The sequence below is a fragment of the Sciurus vulgaris genome (assembly GCF_902686455.1).
Source record: "Sciurus vulgaris genome assembly, chromosome: 2".
Lineage (NCBI taxonomy): Eukaryota > Metazoa > Chordata > Mammalia > Rodentia > Sciuridae > Sciurus > Sciurus vulgaris.
In genome coordinates this window covers 43739197-43764439 of record NC_136462.1, presented here as the reverse complement: position 1 = coordinate 43764439, position 25243 = coordinate 43739197, and the positions used below count along the sequence as shown (strand labels likewise).

Below are 25243 nucleotides of genomic sequence, written 5' to 3'. Positions count from 1 at the left end.
CATCAATTTCTTTCTACCTGTAGAACTTACTTTAAAGAGTGATGGACTTTGTTCTGGCAGTTAAGCTACACAGTTAAGTTACTTGGGATCATTGAGGTGCTTTTGAAACTCCTTTTCCTGGAGGAGCATGAATCTCAGATCCTTTTGGGGATGCTTCCTGATGTATAGAGTATACGATCTTTCTACCCAGGCTGCTGGGGGCCTGTGTGAGCCCCTGGTCCAGGTGCAAGTCAATATTTAGCCTGTGATTTGAGGTCCTCCTTTTTAGATTTCCAAAGCTATCACTCCCTTATTCTCACTGAACTTTTAACTCTGACCCTTAAACTCAGCTAGAACCCTGAACTTGGGGTTTCCTCTTCCAGCAGAACCACTGGGAGCAAGTAGGGGCTGAACTCAATGGATCTTGCTTTTTCTGAACTTTGCTGTTTGGCACTGCTCTTGTCCAGTGACTAACTAGAGTTGTTTCATAGATTTTGTACATTTCTCCAACTATTTGTAGTGGGAAGGCAATCCCAATAATAGTTAGTCCATCATGAGTGGAAGTGGAGGTCTAGTGTCTCATTTGAAATTCCAAACATTAGTATCCCAGGGATACCTCTGTGTTCCTGTTTCTCAAGAATGCAGACATCACTATCTCTTTCCTTCTATTTCCTCTCCTCAGTGGTCCATGTTCAAGGGAGCCTGGTAGTTACTGGCAAGCTGAATGGAGATGAGGCAAGTAGAATATCTGCTCGGCCCTGTTGAAGTTGAGGAGAAAGCCTGGCCACCCCTATGTACACGCGCGCTCACATACCATCCCTCTTTTCACAAAGCCACACAGCATATGGGATGTTAAGATGGCTTGAGAAGCCAGAGGCTCATGTGGCTGAGAACTATTGACTCTGTGAGTGCAAAGTCCACATCTGTTTTTTTCCTCCTTATCTACCGAGATTTAACAGGGGAGTGAATGTCCACCAGGGCCTCACATTAATGAATGAATAAAAAATGTACAAATTATCATACATACACTGGATTGCAAAGTCGAGATTTGTATGTGTGTGTGGATAGGGGTAATTCTTGACTGCTCATGAATTGTAGCTGAGGAAAAACCAGTTTGACCTGTGGGGGGTGAGTGTGTGTGTGTGTGTGTGTGTGTGTGTGTGTGTGTGTGTGTGTGCACGCGCACATATGTATGTGTGTGTTTGAATATCTCTGGGCTTGAGCAAGTATGGTTGTTAACCAGCGTATTTTCCACAAAGGGACTGGTTTTTATGTGACACTACCCAATAAGGCGGGGCAGTGTTTATATACCTGACAGCCAGGAGCATTTGTCATGGTTCTCTTGACTGCTGACAATAGGAGGGAGACTAAATGAAAACAAACCGTCCTGTGTGATTGTATTTCTGGAATGGAAGCTGGCACCTGTAAGGTAACTGATGATTTCACGGGGGTGGGGTGGGGGGTGTGGGGAAAGATGTGGGGATCAGTAGAAAGGTGATGTTATATTCTGTAGAAATCTTGAAATAATGAATAAGTTAAGCATTGTTTTTCCTGTCATGTCTTCAAGTGAATTGAATACTTCCTTGAATTGTAAAGGAAGCCTAATTTTCTTCACTTTGTTCTTTTGAGATCTCTTTTAATGTTATATACCTTTTTATTTTGACATCTTATCCTTTTAGAAATAGTTACTAATGTTTTCTTTTGTCTTTTGTGATCAGCTGTTGTATTTCCATTTGGTACACTTTTGTAATATATACTTTCCATCACTGTTTTTGCTTACTTATTTAAGATTGGGTCAGAAACCCTGAATGTAACAGGATACAGTGTATTGCTATTTCAATAGCTTTAGAATAAGACTTTAGGAAGCAGGACTTTGAGATTATGAAGTGAATTTGTTCCTGTCAGGTCAAACCTTCTAATAAATGCCTAACAAAAATTTTTTTCAATTAGATATTTCTAGTCTTTCATATAATGTTCCTAGGTCTGCCTCCTGGAAAGTGGGTGCTCTGAAGATAAGTAATGCATACTTCTGTAGCAAAAAGATAGACTGACTTAAGGAACTTCTAAATTATAAAATTTAGGTGAAAGTGAACAGCTGTGTGTTGTGTGGTTATAGTGATAAGAGGGTAAAACTGATGGACAGAATTGTTTTGTGAATGGTTTAGTGGCCTCTCTCACCTCTCCCACTCTAAGTTGATTAAAAGTTTAAAGGAAGAAAATCATTGCTTCTATTAGGGTTTTGAAAATGAGCAGACTGTTTGCAATTGTGGGGTTGGCTGTAGTGTTATGGAAAATCGCAGAAAAGAAGGCATTCTGTGAACCAAGTTCAGAGCATAGTTATTTATGACAGTGGAAAGATGAAATGAGACACTTAAAGACTCATGGTTTATCTCTTTGATTAATCAAGATAGTGAATGGATGTAAAGCATATTAAAAGTGCCCAGCCTGTTGAAGAGGGTCGGCAAATGACTGTTATTTTTAAAAATTTACCATATTATCATTTTTATGTGTATGGTTTGTGAAACAGGCCTCCAAAACTTGGATCTGGCAAAACTGAAACTTTTTACCAATTAAACAAACCAAAAATTCCCCATTTCCCCTCCTTCCAGCCCCTGGTAACTACCACTGTGCTTTCTGTTTCTGTGAATCTGACTTCTTCAGATCTCTTATAAATAGAATCATTCAGTATTTATCTTTTTTCAGAATGGCTTATTTCACTCAGCGTAATGTTTTCAAGGCTTACACATGTTATAGTATGTGACAGGATTTTCTTTTCTTTTTTAAAGGATAAATAATATTCGCTTGTATGTATATCCCACATTTTGTTGATCTATTCATCGGTTAATGGCTTGCTCCTACCTCTTGGCTATTGTGAGAACAATGCTGCTGTGAATGTGGGTATGTAAATTACTTTGAGACCCTGTTTTTAATTCCTTTGGATGTATTCCTGAAGGTAGGTTGCTGGAACCTATCATAGTTCTATCTTTAGCTTTTTGAAGACCCACCATACCGGCTTCCAGAGTGGTCGTATCATTTTACAATCCCACCAGTTACACAAGGGTTCCAGTTCCTCCACACCTTGCCAGTACTTGTTATTTTCTGCTTTGTTTTGTTAGTAGCCATTTTAATGGATATGGGGTGCTACCTTACTATGGTTTTGATTTTCATTGCACTAATAATCAGTGACGTTGAGCATCTTGTATGCATGTTAACCATTTGTATGCCATCTTTGGTGAAGTGTCTATTCAAGTCCTCTGCCCATTCTTTAATTGGGTTGTTTGTGGAGCTGTAAGAGTTCTGGATGTCAGTCTCTTGCCAGACATATTTTGCAGGTGTTTTCTACGATTCCACAGATTACCTTTTCACTGTCAATTGATGCACAGAGAGTTTGAGGTTTGAAGCATCCCAGTGGTCTACTTTTGCTTTTGTTGCTTATACTTTTGGTGTTATAGCCAAAAAAATAAAAAAATAAAAAATAAAAAAAAAATCATTGTCAGATCCATTCTCATGAAGCTTCCCCCTATGTTTTCTTTAATGATTTCTATAGTTTTAGTCTTTAGTTCATTTTGAGTTTATTTTATACCCGAAGTAAGATAACAGTCCAATTTTATTCTTTTGCATGTGGATATCCGGTGTTGCCAGTACCCTTTGTTGGAGGGACTCTTCTTTCTCCATTAAGTGTCCTTGACTTCCTTGTTAATCATCATTTGACCATATATGTGAAAGTTTATTTCAGGGATGTCTACTTTATTCCATTGGTCTCTATGCCTATCTTTATGCTTAGACCATATTTTTTGAATTATGTAATCCTTAATACAAATGTTTTCAAATCAGGAAGTGTAGGACTTCCAACTCTGTTTTTCTTTTTTTCCTGATTGTTTTGGCTATTAAGAGTCCTTTCAGAGTCCATGTGACTTTTAGGATGGATTTCTCTACTTTTGCAAAACAAGTCATTGGGATTTTAATAGGAATTGTACTGACTCTATACATTGCTTTGAGTGATATTGACTCATTATATCTTTAGCTTTTTGAAGAACCACCAATATTGTCTTCCAGTTCATGACCTAATCCATGTGCTTTAAAAATTATTTTCAGAAATGTTTTGTAGTTGTTAATATACAAGTCTTTCACCTCTGTGGTTGAATGTTATTTAATTTTTTAAGGAACTGAACAAATATTGCTAAACCATTCTAAACTTTCGGAGACTGATAATTGAGGAGAAAAATATAATCCAAGCCCGTGTTGAACCAAACAAAACAAACAAATGAAACACTAGATCAGAAGGGACTAAGATGAAGTAGAGTTTCCATCTTTTTCTAAGTTTCATTTCAGTCTTCTAAAAGTGCCACTCTTAAATGGGTTTTGGTATCTAATTTGGTATCCAGTTTTATTACACGCTAGCTAACCTCTTTGCTTGAACAAGTGTATCCATTTTGTATGTATATTTATATGTAACTTGAACTTTTAATTTGAGTTAGGCCTCTTAAATTGAAAAGTGTTTCATTTTTTAAACTAAAATATAGTTGATAAATAAAAACATGTATTTATAGTGAGTATCTTTCATTCTTTCATGCTGTGAAGCTTCCCTAAATCACTTAACCAGCCCCATGTGGAGGCTTCCACATTTAGCCCCTGATAACTTTTGGCTGTTTAACAACATTCCTGAGACTCTGAAGTCCAAACATTGACTCCAGTCCAAATACTCCAGGCTTGGTAAGGGAATAGGAATAACAACTTAAAAACATCTTTTCATGTTATTTCATTTAGAACAAATTTTGCAAGAGAGACAGACTCTTTAGTTTGTAGTCCTCTTGAATTACCCAATAAAGCAGTTAGTGTTCACACCTAATTATTTAGAAGATTACCGAGTTGGGTGGAGAGGACACAATGACTAGTGAGTGGCAGCTTCCTTCTGATGACAGTGGAAAGACTTCTTATTCTGTTTTGTTTTTGACCCAGGCTTGAATCAAGAGCGTAGTAACCCCTTAGAGAAATTAAAATCCATGGCCCATCTTTCTTCACTTACTGTTTGGCTCCTGCCATTTCAGAAGTGTTTGTTGAGCTAGGTGAATAACTTCCCAGGGATGTTTAGCACATGAAAAGGAGTCACCAATGCGAAATCAAGCTTTCCTGTGACTACTGGTTCTTTCTCTTTTCATCGTCAGCTTTGTTTGATGAAAAAAGATGATGTATGTCCACCATTTCAGACGCTTGCTCTGGGAGCATGCCCAGGAGCTCATGTAGCTTCCTGCTGCCCTTTCCCCACCCTCGCTGTCTGTGAGCTATTGATATTTTGCATAGGTAGGGTAGGCAGTTTTGAAGTACATATTAATAATAGGAAAGCACCCTTTGTTTTCCTGAGAGTGCATCCTTCACTTTTGTTCTTCCTCAAGACTCTACCTTTGTGTGGCTCCTTCATACCTGGATATGGTATCCTTCCCTAATTCTCCCTAGGTCATCTGGGATTTCTGGAATTCACCTGGAATGCAGTTGACAAAGGAGCCTATCAATGCAACAGGTATCAGAATAAATTCCGAGTACCTTAGGTATTTCCCCAAAGCTTGACAGGCATGCCCCATTGAGTGATGTTGTGTCATTTGGACCTGATCTCTGTCCTCTGATCTGTGTGTCTGCAGTTTATGGCAATTTCAGAAAAATCTATTTTTTCCCCCCAACAGACATTTGCTTGTGAAATAATGGTAACTCTATTCCACTGGAACGGATACTAGTATACTGCTAATCATTTTGCAGTTCTCGAAACCATTGATTTCCTTCCCAAGTATCTTCAATGAACGTTTGAATCAGGTGTATAAACTTGGGAGGCGTAGCCAGAAGCAATTAGAGTCTTATCTCATTGGTCAATTATCAGCATTCAGATCTCAGTTTCATAAAATTCCTTGATAAAAATCTGAAATTCATGCTGCATGACCATCTCTTGCCTCTTGTAAATTCACATGGTCAACATATTTCATTTCATCCTGTAAGCAGTGTGGTGACTTTTATTGATTGATAAAGGGGACTCCAAACATTCCACCTTTTTAAGATATAACCTCAGGAACATATATTTGAGAACATTGCTGGAAACCAATTTTAAGGTTTCCACAGCCAAAACATTGAGCATACAAGTTAGTCGTGTTAACTAAACATTATGTATAGTTTTTAAAAAGCATATGAAAGTAGAAGAAAGTTTTGAAAATTGAACTGAATTCACTTCTATAAAAATATACATTTTTATTATATTTGATTGCATCCTAAGAATCTACCAAGTAATACATATTCCAAGAAATATGTTTCATTTAGGAGCATCCTGCAGCCTTCTATCCTGGAGCATATATGTGATACTCAGGATTTCCAGTAGAACCATAATTGAAATGGAGCCAAATAAAAGAAAACAGTGATAGAACCTGTTGTGGTCTCTTCTAACTGGTTCTGGCACCATTTGAAAAACTTCTGATATAATGGCATGGCATTTGTGAGCCAGAGATTCTGTATAAATTGCCACTTGGGACCTGCAGATTGTAAAACAACACAAAACATTGTTTAAATATTTGTTACATCTTATCCCAGTAGCTGCTGCCTACAACCTTGGGTGCATTCTCCCTCTGTTTCTTCAAGGTTGCATCTTACATTACACTGAAGTTTTTAAATTTGTTGGCTGACATAGAAAAACTTTTAAATGGGCCACTCTGATGGATATGCTAACCAAATTAATATTGACAGTGAAGCTCTCTGCATTATGGATATGAGTTTCAAAATATGCACAAAAAGCAAACTGTGAAAGGGCCAATATAACAGCTAATAATTTTTTCAGGTATATACTTAGTTTTAATGAGGTTATGAGAAGGCTTACAAACATTCTAGTTATAATAGTCTGCTGACACCTGAGTGTGCACTTATGAGAATTCATTTTCCACTTGAAACTTCCTGTAGGTTCCACAGAGACAAACTTAGATGACATGGAAATAATAGTCACCAGTCGCCGTTTATTGAACATCTTCTATGTGCCAACCACTTGGCTAAGTAGTTATGATACAGCTAATACTTAAAGCAATTCTGGAAATATCTCTATGCAGTCACATATATAGAATTTTGGGAGGGCTGTATATCTAAAAAAATATGCATGTTGATACAAATACAATTTTTTTTTCAGTTTTTGACTTGGCTGCCCACTGGAATCACAGGAAAATAGCTATGGCATGGCTCCAGTACCAGAGATTCTGATTCTCTTAGTGTGGGTTATAGCCTTGGCCTCCAACATTTTTTAAAGTGTGAGACTCCTACATTTATTAAAACATTTACCTATGGAAGAAAATGCATGCTTCTCTATTACAAATTATGAATCCCTTTTGCTATCTATGGAAGGCCATAGTGAACTCGTCAATGCATCTCTGTGCCCATGTGTATCTGTAGGTTAAATTCCTCGATATAGAATCTAAGGCTTCTTCTCAGATGTGGATCAGAGGCAGTACATTACAACAGATATTGCCAGATTGTCCTCCCCCGAGGTGGTAAAAAAGTTCACTTTTCCATTCACAGGTTATTAGACTGTGCATTGTGGGGCTGAAGTCATCTCCCTGCATTCTTGTGTTTTTGTTTTAATTTGTTGGAAGGGATGTTTATTTAAGTGATTATGGAAGTTCCCAACATGAAGAGAGGCTGGGGAAGTCCCACGTCAGAGCTTTGTTTCTCTAAGTCTTTTTAAAGCTGAGTCTTTGGAGGCTGACATGACAAAGCAAAATAATGCCTTCAGTTGTGAACACAGGGGACATGTGTGTCTCCCTAGGGGCTTGGGGACTTCCGGTTGGAAAGTGAGTCAGCACTTGCTGGACCCACACCCACCTTACACAGGACAGAACCAGAGGTCAAGTGTCCTCTTTACTGCCTTTTTTCTACACTTAAAACTTGCATACAATGGAAGCTTCTATTATGATCTTTCCATAAGCCTCTTTTGAAGATTTATTATGTAACATTTGTAAGTAGAATTTTTACAAAGGGCAGGGTGCTTCTTTTGAAGGGAGTTCCAGTTTTCATAGTGTGACTCCATCTTCTGGCCTTTTGGTTTCTGGGTGGCTTCTCCCTGCCTTGTCATGAACAGGACTCGTTAGGGAAAGCCTGAGCATAGGTGTGGTGCTGGCCCCAATGCAATGCTCAGCATGTTTTCCAAAATGAGCCCCTCTGAACAGCAGGTCTTGGGGAGAGGCTGGGGCGCTAGTAAACAATTCACCACACTGTAATTTGAAACCCAGGAAACACCATATACTTAGCTTTCTATAAACATTTTTTACATTTGTAATGGCAGATGGTGGCTGTGTCCTGTTCAGAATGATCTTTCTGAGGCAAAAGTGTGAAAGCCAGTGGCCCTCCATGTTTGCTTATGTGTTAAGGGTTTATGGTAGGTTTTCACTCTTGATGACCAATTCACAGTTACTTTTCTGTCCAAATGAGATGCTTTCCGAATTAGAAAATAGAATAATAAGTAGATGAGATCAGTGACTGAGGGAACTATGAGGGGGAATCAGATCAGCACTGCCAATGTCAGTGTCCTTGCAGTGACTAAATTGGGTATGCTGTATGGTATTTTTTGTGCAAGTCGTTGGAATATTTATTAAACCTTTTACATTCTTTAAAATATGCAGGAAAGCTTTATTTTAAATGCCCTTTTCCACAGTGCCCCCAAAACCCTCAGAATTTCCCACAATTTGCAGATAAGCTGACCAACCTACAGAGCTCTTGATTTAGTGATGACAACTGCCTATACAGATTAAGCCAGCCTCATTCCAGGAATTTGCTCTGCTGATACACTCAGGAATGTCCGAGAAAGGAATTTGGTTAGCATATTTCCACCAAACAGTAGTTAACAAGTATAAATCCTCCCTCCAACTTTTTAACGGAGTTCTTACTTTGCATTATAGTGTCCACTTAAAAAAGCCACCGGGTACTTACCGAGTACTCAGTGTGCTAGACAGTGAGGAAACAGCGCACAGCAGATCTCTTAGCTCTCAGATCATGCCTGTGAGCAGTTTTTCCCAGAGCTGAGAAGGAATCTTCTGTTGGGACAGGCTGGTAAGGCTTCTTTTAGTTAGTGAGGGAGAACTGCAAGATCCATCCATTTTCCTTTTTGCCTGGGCTCTTTGGATGCGCACACTGAAGTCTGTGGTGTAGCTCTCTTAGACTTCATCTTCTGTCCCCTGGGCTCCTCCTATGTCCACATTTGTCTCTCATTCTGTGTTGAAGGTTTGGTCTCACTGGATTTTCAATATTAAACTGTCTCAATTTACTTTCTGGCAAAATTATACACACCTCTTCTTCATTTCTACAGATGATAAAACTAAGCATCAAGAAATTCAAGTGTCTTTCCTAGAGTCTTTTGATGAAAGAAATGGCCGAGCCCAGATTTGAACCCTGGTCACAATTCCACGCCTGCCAGTATAGAATCATGTCATTCATCAGCCTCCTGCCCTGCTGGGAAGCACAGACATCTGCTCCAAGGGAGAGGGGGGTTCTTCGTTATTACCAGAGAGGAGGGCTAATTTTAACAGAGAATCTTAGTTCTACATGATGTTTCATTTTTTTCTCTTGCAATTATATTAAAGTCATTTGGCATAAAAATAGTAAGAAGAACATAAAAGAGGAAGGTAATTAGTGAGATTTAAAATTTGCTTTCAGTAAGCATGAAAATAAAAATCCCTTTGGGCAAATCTTTCTTTATTTTCAGTCCAGGGAACTGAACTGAACCATCCTTCGCCATGTGGTCCTGTGACCCAGTGGTCTTCACAGAAGCCTGTGTAGAAATAAAGATTACTCCCACCTGACAATGAAATGTCTTGATAAGCTGTAGTTATAACCGAGAAGGAGTAACGAGAACAGCATCTGATTTGGGGGCTGTGAGGGCGGGCAGCCATCACCTCTCCTAGGGACCATGTCTTCTCTCCTCACAGGGGAGAGGGACTGCATATTACTGTGAAGATGTCCTCAGGAGTCCCCAGCTCAGAGCATCTCCGGTCTGCCCCTCCCCCTCTCCAATTCATAGTATACTTTGAAGATCTAGAAAACAGTTGTTGAAACTAAATATATATCTGTGCAGTTTCTTTTCTCTCAAGATGCCTGAATAATTTTAGTTGTGAGGAAGTTAAAAGAATGCCTGAAAGAATCTTTCTTTTTTAGCCAGGGTCTTTGCATATCATTTGCATTTCCGGTGTGGATGCACCAAAGGCTGATATGCTTGTGTAGGAAGGTCTTAAACCTTAAGTAGCTTGAGTGTGGTCATTGTGGTGGGGAATGTTTTAAAAGGCAGCTATAGTCACAGGTTTTTGTGAAGACCAACTTCAGGAGCAGCTGAGGACCACAGCATATAGAGTACCAGTATCTTGCAACACACCAGTGGTTTTTTAAATGGTCTTACTCTCAGATCCTTTTTTTTTTTTTTTGGTACTGGGGATTGAACCCATGGGTGCTTAACTACTGAGCCACATCCCCAGCCCTTTTTGATTTATTTTTTACTTTTGAGGTAGGTTCTCCTTATGTTGCTCAGAGTCTTGCTAAGTTGCTGAGGCTGGCTTTGAACTTGTGATCTTCCTGCCTGGGATTACAGGCATGCACCACTGTGCTTTCCCAGATCCTTTCTGAAAGAGTTGCTAGGTGATTCAGGAAAGTTGGGTTCTTTCACATATTAAAGAAAAGAACTCAGCCTCTTGGACAAGTGAGAGCTTTGATGTGACAAAGCCAGCCATGGAGGGGTAGCTTCTTATGATTTTGTAACCCACATTTGTGTTTGTTTTTGTGCAGTCTTTGAGTGAATCCCTTAGAGGCAGTGAAGACTGGAGCCCAAAGGGGAGAATGATTTGCATTTCTTTTGCCTTTAGTTTAAATGTGTTTATTGATTTAACTCCAGAATTGTGGCAGGTCAGCAGCGGAGGGGCAGTGCTCTCTGGCACAGTTGTGATTTCTTTGGTGGGGTGAGCCAGTGATACTTTGGTTTGGCTCTTTCCCCGATGATTGAGATGAGATGTGCTGGCTTCCAGACTCTGGTTTCTGTCATGTGAACAGCACAAATTTCCTAACTGGAGAACCGTGTTATATTGGCTTTAGGGATTTATACCCTAAACCTATGGTTAAATTATTGGGTCATGAGACACAACAGTTGCTGTCAGTGTTTTAGGGTGAATGTCTGGAGATGCCCTTGTTTGCTCTTTACATGAGGGGTGGGGACAGGGTTTCTGGCAGGAGTTCGTGGCTTGGGCTTGGAGAAAGACCTTAATTATGTGCTGATTGAGGCCTGGTCTGGCTGAGGGTGTTTGTGGAATGCTCTTGGACTCCTTTCTCCCTGACCCAGGGAGAAAGTAGGGGAGTCAGAAACCTGTTCAGGCTTTGACTTTGTGCATGTGCCTACCTTAATGCAGTGTTTTTAGGGTGGCTGATGACTTTTTTGGGTGTTTGGTTTCTTGCATCAGATAAGTTACTGGGTTGAGAAAACTGACTGTTGAGTGAATTTTCAGGAGCCACTCCAAGAGGTGCCCTATGAGAACATCCTTCAGGGACCAAGCATATGGGAAGGGTTGTCCCTCCACTGGACACACTTGTCAGGAGACGCCCCTTCCGTTTCCTGGTGAAGAGGATGTTGAAACTCATGGAGAAAACACAATTCCCTCTCAGACATTTCTCCTGCAACCTTTAGACTCTATCCCATGATTTTTTAAAAAAAGCTCTAAATAGTATTTGGCATCTGGTGGACTTGGGAAATGAAACCAGACATGAGGAATGTGAGAGGGGGAGAGAGATGGCCAAGGAAAGAAGCAAAGCAATTTTTTCCTTTCACATTTCTCTTGATAAGAGAGTTTGGGTTAATATGGTTGTGTTGTTGCAACCCAAATTATATGCTGGGGCCCTCTGGAAAATTGCAAAATGTGAGGTTCACTGTAGCTCTGAAAGCAATAAGTATGGCAACCAAAATGGAGGGTCCCCAACCTTTTGCTCTGAAGTTGCTCTTAGAGGATACATTAGTGCCCCCGCCCCTCTTTTTTATGTCTGTGTCATGGATTCCATTGTTTCAGAAATTCCAGAATCAATGCCTATGTTTTAGGGTTGAGAGTTTAACTGGAGAATTCAATGTGAAGTGCTGCCTATCTTGATTAAAATAATAGAAGCAGGGAACAAGTATGGTCCCCACTGTGCTGTGCAAGTACATGCAAGTGCTCTCAATTTTAACCCAGCTGGTGGCCAGTAGGGGTTCACTGTCCCTTGCTCCCTCTCTCTCTCTCCCTAGCATATCTAGGCTTCTGTTTCCCCTGTAGCAACTCTGGTCAGGGGAAACCTTGGTAACTTTGCCAGCAATCAGATCCCTGGATGTGGACAGCCATCTCTTATACATGTGTGACAGAAGTCCCTGAAGACACAATTAAAATGGTGTATCTATCAGTGCAAATCTATTTTGTCATCTCCAACCTTTAAACTTTCCCCATATATTAGACGCTGATTGTATCTTGCTTTGTGGAAAACAAACTTTATTATGTGTATTGTGACTTGGCATTACCAAAGGAAAAGTGTTAGGAAGGGTTTTCTTGTGGACTGTTTACCATGTTTTTATCATCCGAATCATCATCAAATTTCCCTAAAATTTGGCCTCATTTTTTGACTGTTGTTACATTGAGAGTCTTGTTTGTTTTGTTAAAGAGCAGTACAAATGACTCTGACTTTGAGCTAGGCCACAGATGGATTGAATTTCTTATTCTTTGCTAAGCAAAATGCACCTGCTCCAGAATCTTAAGTAGCTTTTTAATTGCTTCCTTGTGCACAACATAGCAATAGTCATCTGTAATGTTATAGATGGATTGCATTTTGGATGTCCCAGAGGTGACTTCTTCCTTTGCAAGAGTGCCAGAAGCTGAGATTAGAAGAGAGTTCTGGTTGAGGGCCCAGCCGTCATGGTGGAATTAGTCCTTTCCTTTAGGCTGATCTGATTAAAAAGGGGCCAAGATGTAGAAACCTAGGACTCTGGTTTCGGGAACTGCTCATTCCCTCTTCATCAGACTAGAGAAGGGCCAGGTCCCCTGTTCACTCATTGAAGAGTCCCCACTAGGCTGTGATCTCAAGTGTTGTTCTTCTGTGTTTCTGTCTCTTAACCCTGTCTGTCATAAGGAGGAGGGTCAGGCAACAATAGCTGAGTAATTGAATTCTTTCTTGAGTTAAGCATCCACTGAAGGTAAGGAATTGGAAAAATATCTAAAAGATTTTATCAGCGGATCTATTTCCAATGGAGTTTACTTAGGAATGAATTGAGAAAGCAAGCCCCAGCTCTTTCAGCCCAGAAACTCCTTGCTCTAGGGAAACTGCAGATACCCTGAGGATGACATCCATCTGTGAAGCTACTGACAGCATCAGAAAAGCTTGACAAGTGGCAAAAGAGTATCTGGTGATCCAACTGGCTTCAAATTTTTTGGTCGTTGTGAGACACAGATCCAAAGACAACTGCAGAAAGAACACCCAGTCACACATGCCTGAAATTCAGAGGTGGGACCATCTGCTCACTTAAGCATTCATGCTTTTGCATACAGGAAACATTTACTGAGAATATATTATGTGTCAGAGACTGAACAAAACTTAGTCCCTGCTTTCAGGATTTCATCGGCTAGTGGGGCAAACAGCTTAAAAACAAAAATTTCGCTCAACTATGTGTATGGCATAAGAGGTGTGGTAAGAAATGTGTGCCCATCCCTGAGAAACTTATGGCCCATAAAAGTACCATTATTGGAGTGGAGTGTTGAATGATGAGTGAAAGATGGTCAGGTAAAGAAGGAAAACGCCTTGGGCTGATGGGCGAGCTCAGAGGTGCACCTGGTGTCAAGATCTGATGCTGGCAAGCTCACGTGTGCGTGGGGCCTGGGTTTGGGCAACATTCAGGATGTTGGAAGATGAGGGCTGGAAAATCAAGTATGCCAGACCTGGCACTCCAGTGTACGGCTCTCCCAGTCTGAGCCCCTCTCCTCTCCAGCCTCCCATTACTCACCACCTTTGTCTTCCCTCCATGACTCAAATTTGCCAGTTCCTTACCTGCTCAGGTTCAGTGCACACACTCCTCCTGTCTGAAATCCTTTTCCCTGACACTTTGCAGAGCTTGGCCCATTTTGTCTATTCAGTCTCAGCTAAGTGTCACCTATCTGGTATGCCGTCCCTGATCACACTGTCTACAGCTGCTTAAACAATTAAGTAGACAAACATGCAGGAACAAGACAGTCATTGGTGACCTGCATACAAGCCTGCCACCTGCTTTTGTGGCCAATGGTTTAAGAATGGTTTGTACATGTTCAGTGGTTGAAGGTAAATTTTAACATACTTATTAGTGACATGAGAAAGTTGTATGCAATTCAGTGTCCACAGTCACGTTTTATTAGAACTCAAGACAGACCTTTTACAGATGTCTGCAGCTACTTTCATGGCAAAATGGCAAGGTCGACTACTTGCAATGCAAGCCTAACAGCCTAGAGTATTTCACTGTCAGGCTCTTTGCAAAAAAGATCTGCCAGTCCCTAGAGTGGGGAATCAAGGGACATGGGAGAGAAACTTGTAGTCATTGTGATGGAAGGTGAGGGGAGGCTGAACTCCTGGCCTTGGGTTGGAGAAGTGGAGTTTGGATTTCAGCCTTGCTGAGAAGGAAGGTCACCTACCTCTACCAAGTTCCCTACCGGCTCCCAACCAGTCAGGCTTCTCCACATGAGCATCTCTACCTTCCCCAGCAAGCCAAGTCTCCCTCAAACTTCCCTCTTCCTAACTGGATTCCTCCCACCCACGTCTCCCCTGTGATGGAATGAAGTGATGGGTGTGAATGGCATGTGACTCGCATGCATCCAGCGGCTGTTGGGCTCACTCCTGATCAGGAGGTGCTGGAGCAGGTAGGAGGGCTAGCAGTATGTGGCTGCGACCTCTGAGGGGTCAATGGGATGATTGCTTTGCTTCCTGTTTTGGTCTGTATTTGAGAGAGGAGGATCTGATAGTTGATTTCCAAATATGTATATAATATAGTTGCTGGTTGGGAATCTCAAACACATGCCGCTTTCTATGGTCTAAGGATGGGTTGTAGTTCTATGGAGAAGCCACCATAAAAACTTGGCCTTTGGCCTTTACCAAGTCTTTTAAACACAAATTGCCTGTCACAGACAAAATTTGGATTCTTATTAAAATGATTTCAATTGGATTCTTGACTGTAATAGGCTCTGTATCTTATTACCCACTTTAGAAACTTGCCAGCACCTTCCTATTTTCTTATAGAACTGTTGGCATTTTCTTTTTAAAACTCAAAGAATGTTTTCGATTGATTTTTAGATAATTTCCCTGGCCCCCCTTGATGCAGGATGTAATGGAATTTGGGTTTATGTGAAACGACTTGCAAAATGCAAAAGTAAAACTATTGCTCTCTTTATTTCCCAAATACTTTGGTTGTACTGTGTGTGAGGCACTAAGCAACATATGCCATGGACATTTTTCCACATGGGGTTGACTCTTGAAGGAGGGAAGAAAGACCCAGATCTCAAATTGCTGTTAACCTTTGGGTCTGCATCATGGGGGGGGGGGTCACAAAAATGCTAAGAGAGCCCGGACCATGTCTGTTTGGGTAGATTAGCAAGACTGCCTGGAAGAGGTGACTGAAAACGAAGTTGAAGGGAAGCTTGAACCATAGCCTACTTGCAAGCGCTAGTCTACTTGATTTTCTTGCCGTCATCTCCCTACAGCATGAACTCTGCCCCCTACCCTGTCACACTCATGCAGACCTTGACTTGAGCAATCTCTTTTCAATTAATTGGCAATAGGACCTTGCAGGGCTTCTGCGTGGTATGTGGTTCCTGCCCTGAGGACTCATACTGCAGACAAACATTAACAGTTATATTTTAGTGAGATAAGTCTCAATTCCCATGACCCAGTGTCTATCAGTGCTGTTGCTGCCAACCTCTACCGGGTACAAGAATTGAGAGCAAGAACTTAGAGAAACCTTTATAACAATTTAACATTGTTACTGTAGTATGCTGATTTTAAGTCCTTTGGGTATAAATTGAGGAGTGGGATAACTGGGTCAAAAGGTGTGTGCATTCCAAGTATCTGGAAATGTATATAGCAGCTCAATTCACAATAGCTAGATTGTGGAACCAATTTCGATGCCCTTCAACAGATGAATGGATAAAGAAACCGTGGTATCTATACACAATGAAATATTATTCAGTCATAAAGAAGAATATTATGGCATTTGCAGATAAATGAATGGAATTGGAGAATGTCATGCTAAGTGAAATAAGCCAAGTCCCAAAAACCAAAACCGAATGTTTTCCCTGATAAGTGGATGATGATACATAGTGGGTGTGGGGGTGAGGAGTAAGAGAAGAATGGAGGAACTTTAGATTCCTTAGAAGGAATGAGAGGGAGGAGGGTGCGGGGGTATGAAAGATGGTGGAATGAGACAGACATCATTGCCCTGTGTACATGTATGATCACACGAATGGTGTGAATCTACATCGTGCACAACCACAGAAATGAAAAGTCATACCCCATTTGTGTACAGTGAATCAAGATGCAGTCTGCAAAAATAAAAAATAAAAAAACAATTTAACATTGTTGAAGTGTTTGTTCTATATTTTATAAAAGTATCCACTTATAACACATGAGAAGGGAAATAACAAATCTTTCACCACAGATAGTTTGAGAAACTGGTTGTATAGATTATTATAACCTTGTTTTTTTTGGTGGGGGGGTGGTGGTACTAAAGGTCATCCAGGGCTTCATGTGTGCTAGGCAAGTGCTCTACCACTGAGCCACATTCCTGGCCAATGAAAAAAAATTCTTTATATCTCATCTAATTTATTAATTGTGAAAGCAGTATGCTTTCATTGTGATAACTTGGAAAGAACAGAGAGGGTTTTTTTTTTTTTTTTTTTTTTTGCTTTTTTATAATAAGCAAAAAAATTAATGCACACATCTATCACAGAACTAACTGCTTCTCACATTTTGGTACATTTTTCTCATCCTTCTTTCCTGGTTATATATGTGAATTTTTTTTCTATCAAAAATAGGCTACTACATACCTATTTTTAATTTTTATGTTGCAATTATTTGTATGTCCTTGAACATATTTTTTTTACAAAGGGCTGGTTAGTGATCTATCACCTAGTTGTACCATAATGTATTTATTTACTTACCTTTTCATAAAGTTCTCTGTTACTAGCACTTATTTTGCGACCTCATTCATTTGCTATTTTTGATAATGCCTTCAAAATGTCTACTTTTGTGTAGACATCTTTGATAGGCTACACAAAGAGAGAATATATTTCCACAAGTTGAAATACTAGGGCAAAATGTGGACTATTTTAAGGCTTTGATAAATTGCTCTTCAGAAATGTTGAACCAGATTTCATCTACTGCGGGCAGTAGACGTGTCTCACTGCACCAAGTACTCTTGGGCTTGGTTCTCTCAGGGTGGGAGGATAGTGACAGACAAAGACCAGGGCAGCAAAGGACGAGGGGAGCACTTGGTTAGAAGATGAGAGGAGCACAGGATGTTATGAGGCATGGAAAATGGCAAACTGAGTAAAGTGCAGGATATTTTCAGGAAAATAGAAAAGATGAAAAAGTTGAGCTAAAATCGAGTTCACTGGGCCTGGGGTTGTGTCTCAGTGATAGCACTTGCCTAGCATGTGTGAGGCACTGGGTTTGATTCTCAGCACCACATATAAATAAATGAATGAAACAAAGGTCCATCAACAACTAAAAAAAGGTATATATGTAAAACAATCCAATTCACTGGGGGCACTGAAAGCCAGTTTGTAATGGTACTGGGCATACCACTGGATTTTGAGTAGAAGAAGAGAGCCCAGGGCTCTGCCATGGGAAGATACAGCACAGTCTGCATCGTGCCTCTCAATCCTTGTTCACACCATGCTTGGCCCATCTCATGCCTTTTGTATGGTTCCCTGTGCCTGAAAGCACATGTTCCCTGAACATGAAAGCAGCGTTGCTTTCCATGTTCTACCAAAACCCCGCTCATCCGTCAGGGACTATTTCCTGATTCCACCTAGGTGTTTCCTGCTTGTTTACCTAGCATTTACAGGTAGGACACGTCCTGTTACCTTGTTATAATGACTTGGCATACTACCATCTCCACCAGGCTATAAGCTCCTGGTGACTCATTTCTGTACCCTTCAGTGTCTACTATGATGTCTGGTAAATAGTAGGTATTCATACACATTTGCCAAAGGAATCCCAGGTACTACACAGGTCTTATATAACCTCTGCACATACATGCACCCCAGGCCAAAAGGTGTATGTTCCAACAGAGTGGGACACTGGATGTCTCTGCTCCATATTTATTTCAGAGCCAGTTAGAGCATTATGCAGGATTCCATGATGAAAACCCTGCTCTTAGCCTTCCCATCCCAGAGACTTCCAGTCGCCAACTTAGAGTGAGCAGAAGGCTTGACTCTACCAGTGTCTACAAGTCATAGTTGTTTTTGAGAACTTTTACTGATAATATTAATTATGAAATCAAGAAATTGGTGACAGATTTTTAGACTTGGGGTTTGGATGATGCCATATGTTGATGAGTCCAGTTTTACTTTTTAAGACTTAAAAACAAAAACTCTTCTCAATTAACCATTAAATTAAATGTTGACACAATCTTACTCTCTCTTCTGTGTGTATACTTTTATTTTTAAGTATATAAATTATGTGCGAATACATTATTCTTTAAAAGCTCAAAATCTTATAGGTAAAACTTAAGACTCCTTTGACTTTCATCCCATATCCCATAGTTTTAAAATTTTTTGAAATAGAACAACTTTTAAAAATGATATTAGATATTTAAGTCCAATATTCATTCATTAAATATGTAAGTATCTGTATCTCATGTGCTGGGGACAAGCAGTGAGCAATATATAAAGGCCTCAGCCTGCATAAATAATCAAATAAGATAACTTCAAATAGTGACAACTACCACTCTTCATCACACAGGATAAAAGAATAAGGAATAGGGTGTGGAAAGATTACTACTACTTTGGGAAGGTTGGGGGTGACCTCTCAGAGAAGATACTGAGGCCTTAGTGATGAGAATCAGCCATGCACAGATGTGGGCCTGGACATGCCAATCATGGACACTGTTGCTGCAAAGACTGTGAGGCAGGAGCCACCATGGCCAGTGTGGATGAGGTGCAGTGACTCATGAAGAGTGCTGCGTGTTAGAAAGGCAAGCAGGGGCCAGATTGTGGTGACCCTGGGGGCTGTTGCATGGCTTTTGCATACTCTTCTAATGGTCATGAGTAGCCAGAGAAGGTTTTTATAAAATAGTTGATATATAATATTTCAATACTCAAAGTAGATGAAAGCAGAGCCGCTGGGATTGAAGCTGTAGGAAAGATCCAAATCTGCATATCTGCTGGATAGGAGGCGTTTGGGACACCTTATGTATAATGGGTTGGGTACATTATGCCTTGGACATTTCTAGCAGGTAACTTGGTGTGAAGACAACACAGCCAGGGACTCTTTATCCCCATTTATCCCCGTACACTGGAGAATCTTCCTTTATCTACCTGTAGCTTCTCCCTGTTGGCTTCTACCTTGGGGTGCCACAGCTCTGATCCTGTGTAGCAGCTCTGAAATCAGTTCCAGGATAGATGTGGACCTCTACTTCCCCCTTGGGTCTTTCCTTGCCTTCCAGGAAATGCCCACCGTAGCGTTAGCCCTGTCTGTGAGGACATGCTCTGGTGTATCAGTAATTGTCAGCATGGTGAAAATAACTGCATCTCTGACAGGCAGTGCTCTGTGCTCTGGGGGTGCTCAGCATTCCTGGTAGCCTCTCCAGCTAGGTCACCTGTCCTCAACTCTGAAATATTAGTGCAACCAAGACCTAGCCACATCTGCCTTCTTTGTGTCTTTAAAGAGTAGGGGAGGCCTATGGCTAACTGTGATTCCTGTTGCTTGTGGGATGATTCCAGATTCATCAGCCCACTGTTTAGTCTGACTCCCTGCTGTTCCTCTGGGGAATTTCTGCCTTTGCTCTGCCAGCTTTCCTGCCAGAGGTGTGTTTCTTCCCCTCCACTCTTTCCAGCCCTTAAAGGGACAATTCTTCAGCTTTTTTTCCCTTTCGACCCTACTTCTTTTTTAAAATGAAAACTCCGCAAAAAATTGAATACAAATAATGTTCATTATTAAAACTATAGCTTGAAAAGAATGTTCCCTTTCTAGCCTTTTCCCAGTTCTATTCCTCTCTGAGATGGAATTTGCTGGATACCTTTCCAAATGCATATCTTTACTATGCATTTACATGTAAATGTTAGTTTTTGTGTGTGTGTGTGAGATTGTTTTCAAAAGATTCACTGGCATCATACTGAGGCCATTATTCTTCTTTGACTTGCTTTTTCATTTGATGGTATCATTTGGAAATTTTTCCAAGGCAATACACGTAGTAGTAACTTAAAAAAAAAAAAAAAAAAAAAAAAAAAAAAAAAAAAAAAAACCTTTGTAGTCACTAAAAAGATTTTTGTGATGAAAATTCAAAAGGCTATAAAGAGAAAGAAATACTTCTCCAATCTCCTTCCATTTTTCTTGTTTTTATTTTTGGGGTTACTGTTATTAACACCTTGTTGTATATATTTTCAAATACATCACACTTTCTTTAAAACATGTAATCCTGTACTATATAGTATGTATCCTCTATGGCATCTTGAACATTTTTCCTTATCTATATAAATGGATGCCTCATTCTTTTTGGTGAATGAGTAGGATTCTTTTGTGTGAATATATTATTTAACCATTTTCTTATTGGTGAGCTCATACCATCTTTTGTTTGAAAAATTCTGACCCTTCTGGCTCATGTGAAGTCCCTTTGGTTTTGTCATGAAATGAAATTATTCAACACAATAAACATTTACTGAATGCCTCCTTTTGTCTCCTGGCACTGAGCAGGGCTTTAGGGCCACAAAGGACTTTAATGCACAGTGTCTCTGTTCCCTTTTGGGTTATCTTCAAGCAAGGATGCTTGACGAACAAGATTGTGATACATGCTGGACTGGCTTCCACCATATTCCTTGTCATATATATGGTACTATTAATTCCACTTAGGGAAGGGAAAGTGAAGGAGAAAGTGGAATTGAACTTAAAGAATGAATGAGATCTCCTGGGGGCAAGGAAGAAAAGGTCATTCTTATAGGGAGAATAATAAGAACAAAATAGATTGGCAGGAAAAGGAATGTGATGTACAAAGAATGGCCAGTAGCTCCATGTGGTTAGAGCATGTTGTGGGGTGGAGTGGGTGAAGCTGCCCTGTTGGCTCAGCAGTTGGTCACAGAAAACATTCAGCAAGTGAATGTCTGCCCAGCTGGACTTTGAGCCCTCTTGGGGCTATCCTCTCTTTCCTGCAGGGTCCACACCTTGCCACCAGCACAGGGGGCTCTTTCTTGAATTGGTCTAATGTTTCAAAGCATTGTTTGTCTCTTGCACTCCTAACCATGTCTTGGTCTCTTTTCACAGAATTTAGTCATATCCAGAAAGAGGACAGAATTCAGCCATGGCTCCCAGGAAGAGAGGCGGACGGGGAATTTCATTCATTTTTTGCTGTTTCCGAAATAATGACCACCCAGAAATCACATATCGACTGCGAAATGATAGCAATTTTGCCCTTCAGACCATGGAGCCAGCCTTGCCCATGCCCCCTGTGGAGGAGCTGGACGTCATGTTCAGTGAACTTGTGGTGAGTCCCAGATTTCTATGGCACTGGAGGGAGCGAGGGAGGGAGAAAAGGAGGGGGTGTGGATGGGTTCTTTTGGTTTGTCATGGACTTCCTTTTCCACTGAAATGGCCCTTGTCCTTGCTTTATGCCTGCACCCTCAGGGTCAGCAATGAGCTATGGAGAGGAGGAGATAAAGAGGGTGGCATTACTACATCCAAGTGCTTGCCTTTCTAATTTGTCCTCATTCCACTCTGAGTCTATACTTGTGTGCATAAATAATTCCTTCATGTACTTCACACCTTCTGGGATTCCCCGCTGCTCCCATACCCCCACTCCCAATGTGTAGTATTAATGTCTTATTAAAAACTAGTCATACTTCCTAACTTGTCCTTGATCCTTTGTGAGAGACATTATTACTTAAGCACTGTGTCATTATTTAGCCTAATGAAAGGATTGGAATAATAACTTTGTGGGAAACTTTTTATAGATGCTATCAGAGTTAGAACACACTATCCTCTAGCAGGCTCTAAGCTTACGCTTGAAAGTAACACTTCTTTTGTGCCCTCAGTTCATTGCCAGTTTAGCTCACAGGGCCACACTTGACAACACAGGTGTCTTCCTGCAGGGACTGGCACCACAGGTCACATGGCCAAGCTTGAGGTCACTGGGGTGGGTAGAGGACATATAGTCCTCTCCCAGGGAGGGGCAGTGAATCATCTACTGTGATGGCAGTCAAGGAGGACATAAGAACGCATTTACAGGCTTATTCCATTTCTTACTCAAAGTACTTTACAATCAAAAGTCAACCTAAGGAGATGGTGTCACTCATAGCTGAAGACATCTCAGTGGTACTGGAGCCAGGGGGCATCCCACGTCCATTTCAGTCACATTCTGTTAGCTCCCAAAATGAGACCAAAGCAGGAGCCCATGTGGTGAAGGTCCCTGGACTTCATAAAGACATCTCATCGTTCTGCATTCATAAGGGAGAAAAGTCCATTCTCTCTTCCTTACTGATGTCTCTATTCTGTGTGAAAATTGCCTACAGCTGTTAGTTGTTAAAAACCCCATGCCAAACCAGAACTTTAAGCCAAAACCATTGGAAAACAGATTATCTTGAGGTTTGTATCTGTCCTGGTGAGTGACGATGGATTTTTGTCTAGTCCTGACTTCAGGGACTTAGACCACAAATCCTTCTAACTGCCAGGGGAGGCTTGGGGCAAGAGAGGTGAGCTCAAAACCACTGACACTCCTGCTCTGGGTTTCACTGAGCAGTTGCAGAAGCAATTCTGCCTCTGCCCATGTACAGGAGAGGAAGTGGTGGCGGAGAACGCCAGGACTCTGGAGTCAGACAGCTCTTCTTGCTGCCAGCTCTGCAGCCTAGGGAGATTTCCTTCAAGATGGTCTCTGTTTGAATCTGAACTTGTTTCTTTGCCTATAAAATGAGGATTGGTGTGAAGATTAAAGAAGATAACTTCTTTAAAAAGGCTGGCACCTAACAGGTACATTATTCCCTACATCCCAGTGCAGTAGGAGGGATGAGAGATATGTTTTTGTTGTTGTTGTTGTTGTTTGTTTTTCTGGGCACAACACTGTAAGCAAATACCCTGTGTTATCCCTTTTCTTTCAAGCAAATTTGCTTGCTGTGAGTGGGCCACTGTGGGTCCTGGCTTGCAGGTTTCTTCATCTCTGCTTTTGTTGGAAAACCTCTCATCAGAGCCAACCATTGTAAGCTAGTTTGCCCCCTCTGATGAGTCACTCATGACATTTGTAAAAAGTGATACCAAGTGGATTTCTTTCAGAAGTACCTACTGCAACCTTATCATCTCATTAAAAGAGCAAAACTGGTTAGGAAGTTGGCCATGTGAGAATCTTTTTAAAAAGGTGGCCAGTTCTCTAGCAGGCTCCCTGCCCCAGGCGGGGGAACCAGTATTCCCAGTTGCAGGAGGCAGTGGTTTCTGGGGGTCCTACTTCCATATCCTGCCTATCTTTTAAACCAACAGCTTTATTGAGACATAATTCACATACATGTAATCTACCTATTTAAACTGTGCAATTCAGTGACTTTTAGTGTATTCACATAAGTCATCCCCCAAATCAATTTTAAGACATTTTCATCACCATAAAGAACAACCATCATGTCCATTAACCATCTCTCCCCATCTCTCCCCAGCCGCACCGTTCCCTGGCAACTACCAGTCTCCTTTCTGTCTCTGAGAATTTGCCTGCTCTGGACAATTCATGTCCAGAATCATGCAATAGATGGTCCTTTGTGACTGGCTTCTTTACTTAGCTCATGTTTTCAATGTTCATTCATAGTAGCATGTAGCAGTACTTCATTTCTTTTTGTTGCTAAATAGCGTTTCATTGTATGGATATACTGCATTTTTACAGTCCTCTAATCATTGATGAACATTTGGGATTTTGTCAGTTTTGGGTCATTATGAATAAGTCTGCTACAAACATATTCACATGAAAGTTTTTGCTTGGAAATGTGTTTTTAGTTCTTGTGGTCATATACCTAGGAGTGGAATTGCCTCTCCATAGATACCTGTTGACATGTGTCAGACTGTCCCAAAATAGCTGTAGCATCTTACATTTCCATCAGCAACATGGAGATTTAACCCACTGAGTTTTATCTCCAACCCTTTTTCTTTATTTGAGACAGGGTCTCACTAAGTTGCTTAGGGTCTCATTAAGTTACTGAGGCTGGTCTTGAATTTGCAATCCTCCTGTCTCAGCCTCCTGAGCTACTGGGATTACAGGTGGGTACCACTGTGCCCAGCAGCACTTGTTCTTATTTATTCCTTTTTAATTGATTAACCAGCTGCATTTCAAGCTGCTTAATGGCTCCTAAAGGACTGAGGACATATAATTTAGGGATTACTTTTTTTGTGAGTTGTCAGATAGAAATAAAATGTCCTTCCAAGAATTACTAAATTATTTGGGATATTTGCAAATAAAACATTAAATTATCTGTTTAATCTCTGCTGATCATACATTTTATGCCTTTTGATCATTAGTTCTTTCTGTATTCTCTAGCCTGCCTCCTCCTCCCCTCTCCACTTCTTCCTCTTTGCTATGTGCCTTAGTCCAAATAAAGAACACCATCAATCTGAGATTGGTTCCTTAAAATAAGATGCAGCTAGCTATATTCTTTTCTTTACTACAAGCTCTGAAAGGTCTTAAGTTACCCCAGCCAACATATTTGAATAGTTCAAGGCTTGACAACAATCTAAATTGTCCTCATTAAGTGACTTGTTCCATCTCAATATTAGCAGTAGCAGCTTTCCTTTGGGGCGAACAGAAGAATATGTCATTCGTTGACTGACCGACAGTCTTGATGTGAATGCAAGTTAAATGCCTGCCTGTGCCAGTCCCTTGATGACATTGTGGAGTTGAAGGTCTAGCAGAGAAGACAGGCACCTACATGTGCAGTCTCATCAACTGTGATCAAATTTGTGAGAAGGGCCACTTAAGCAGGACATTTTGTTAGGGAAGAGTCTTTATTCCCCCCTTTTTCAGGAGAAGGAAGTTTTACGGGAATAACGTTCCAGCCCTCTACTTTTC

At 40.8% G+C, this 25243-nt stretch overlaps 1 protein-coding gene across 4 annotated transcripts in view; it reads left to right on the top strand.

The window, feature by feature from the left end:
• Nucleotides 1–25243, top strand: part of DAAM1 (dishevelled associated activator of morphogenesis 1) — a 162576-nt gene that overhangs the window by 44694 nt on the left and 92639 nt on the right. For all 4 annotated transcript variants that reach the window (XM_079125805.1, XM_079125802.1, XM_079125803.1 and 1 more), the window contains one exon: nt 21478–21697. In XM_079125805.1, coding sequence (XP_078981931.1) covers nt 21515–21697 — 183 coding nt within the window. In that variant the 5' untranslated portion in view covers nt 21478–21514. The remainder of the gene's footprint in view (nt 1–21477; nt 21698–25243) is intronic.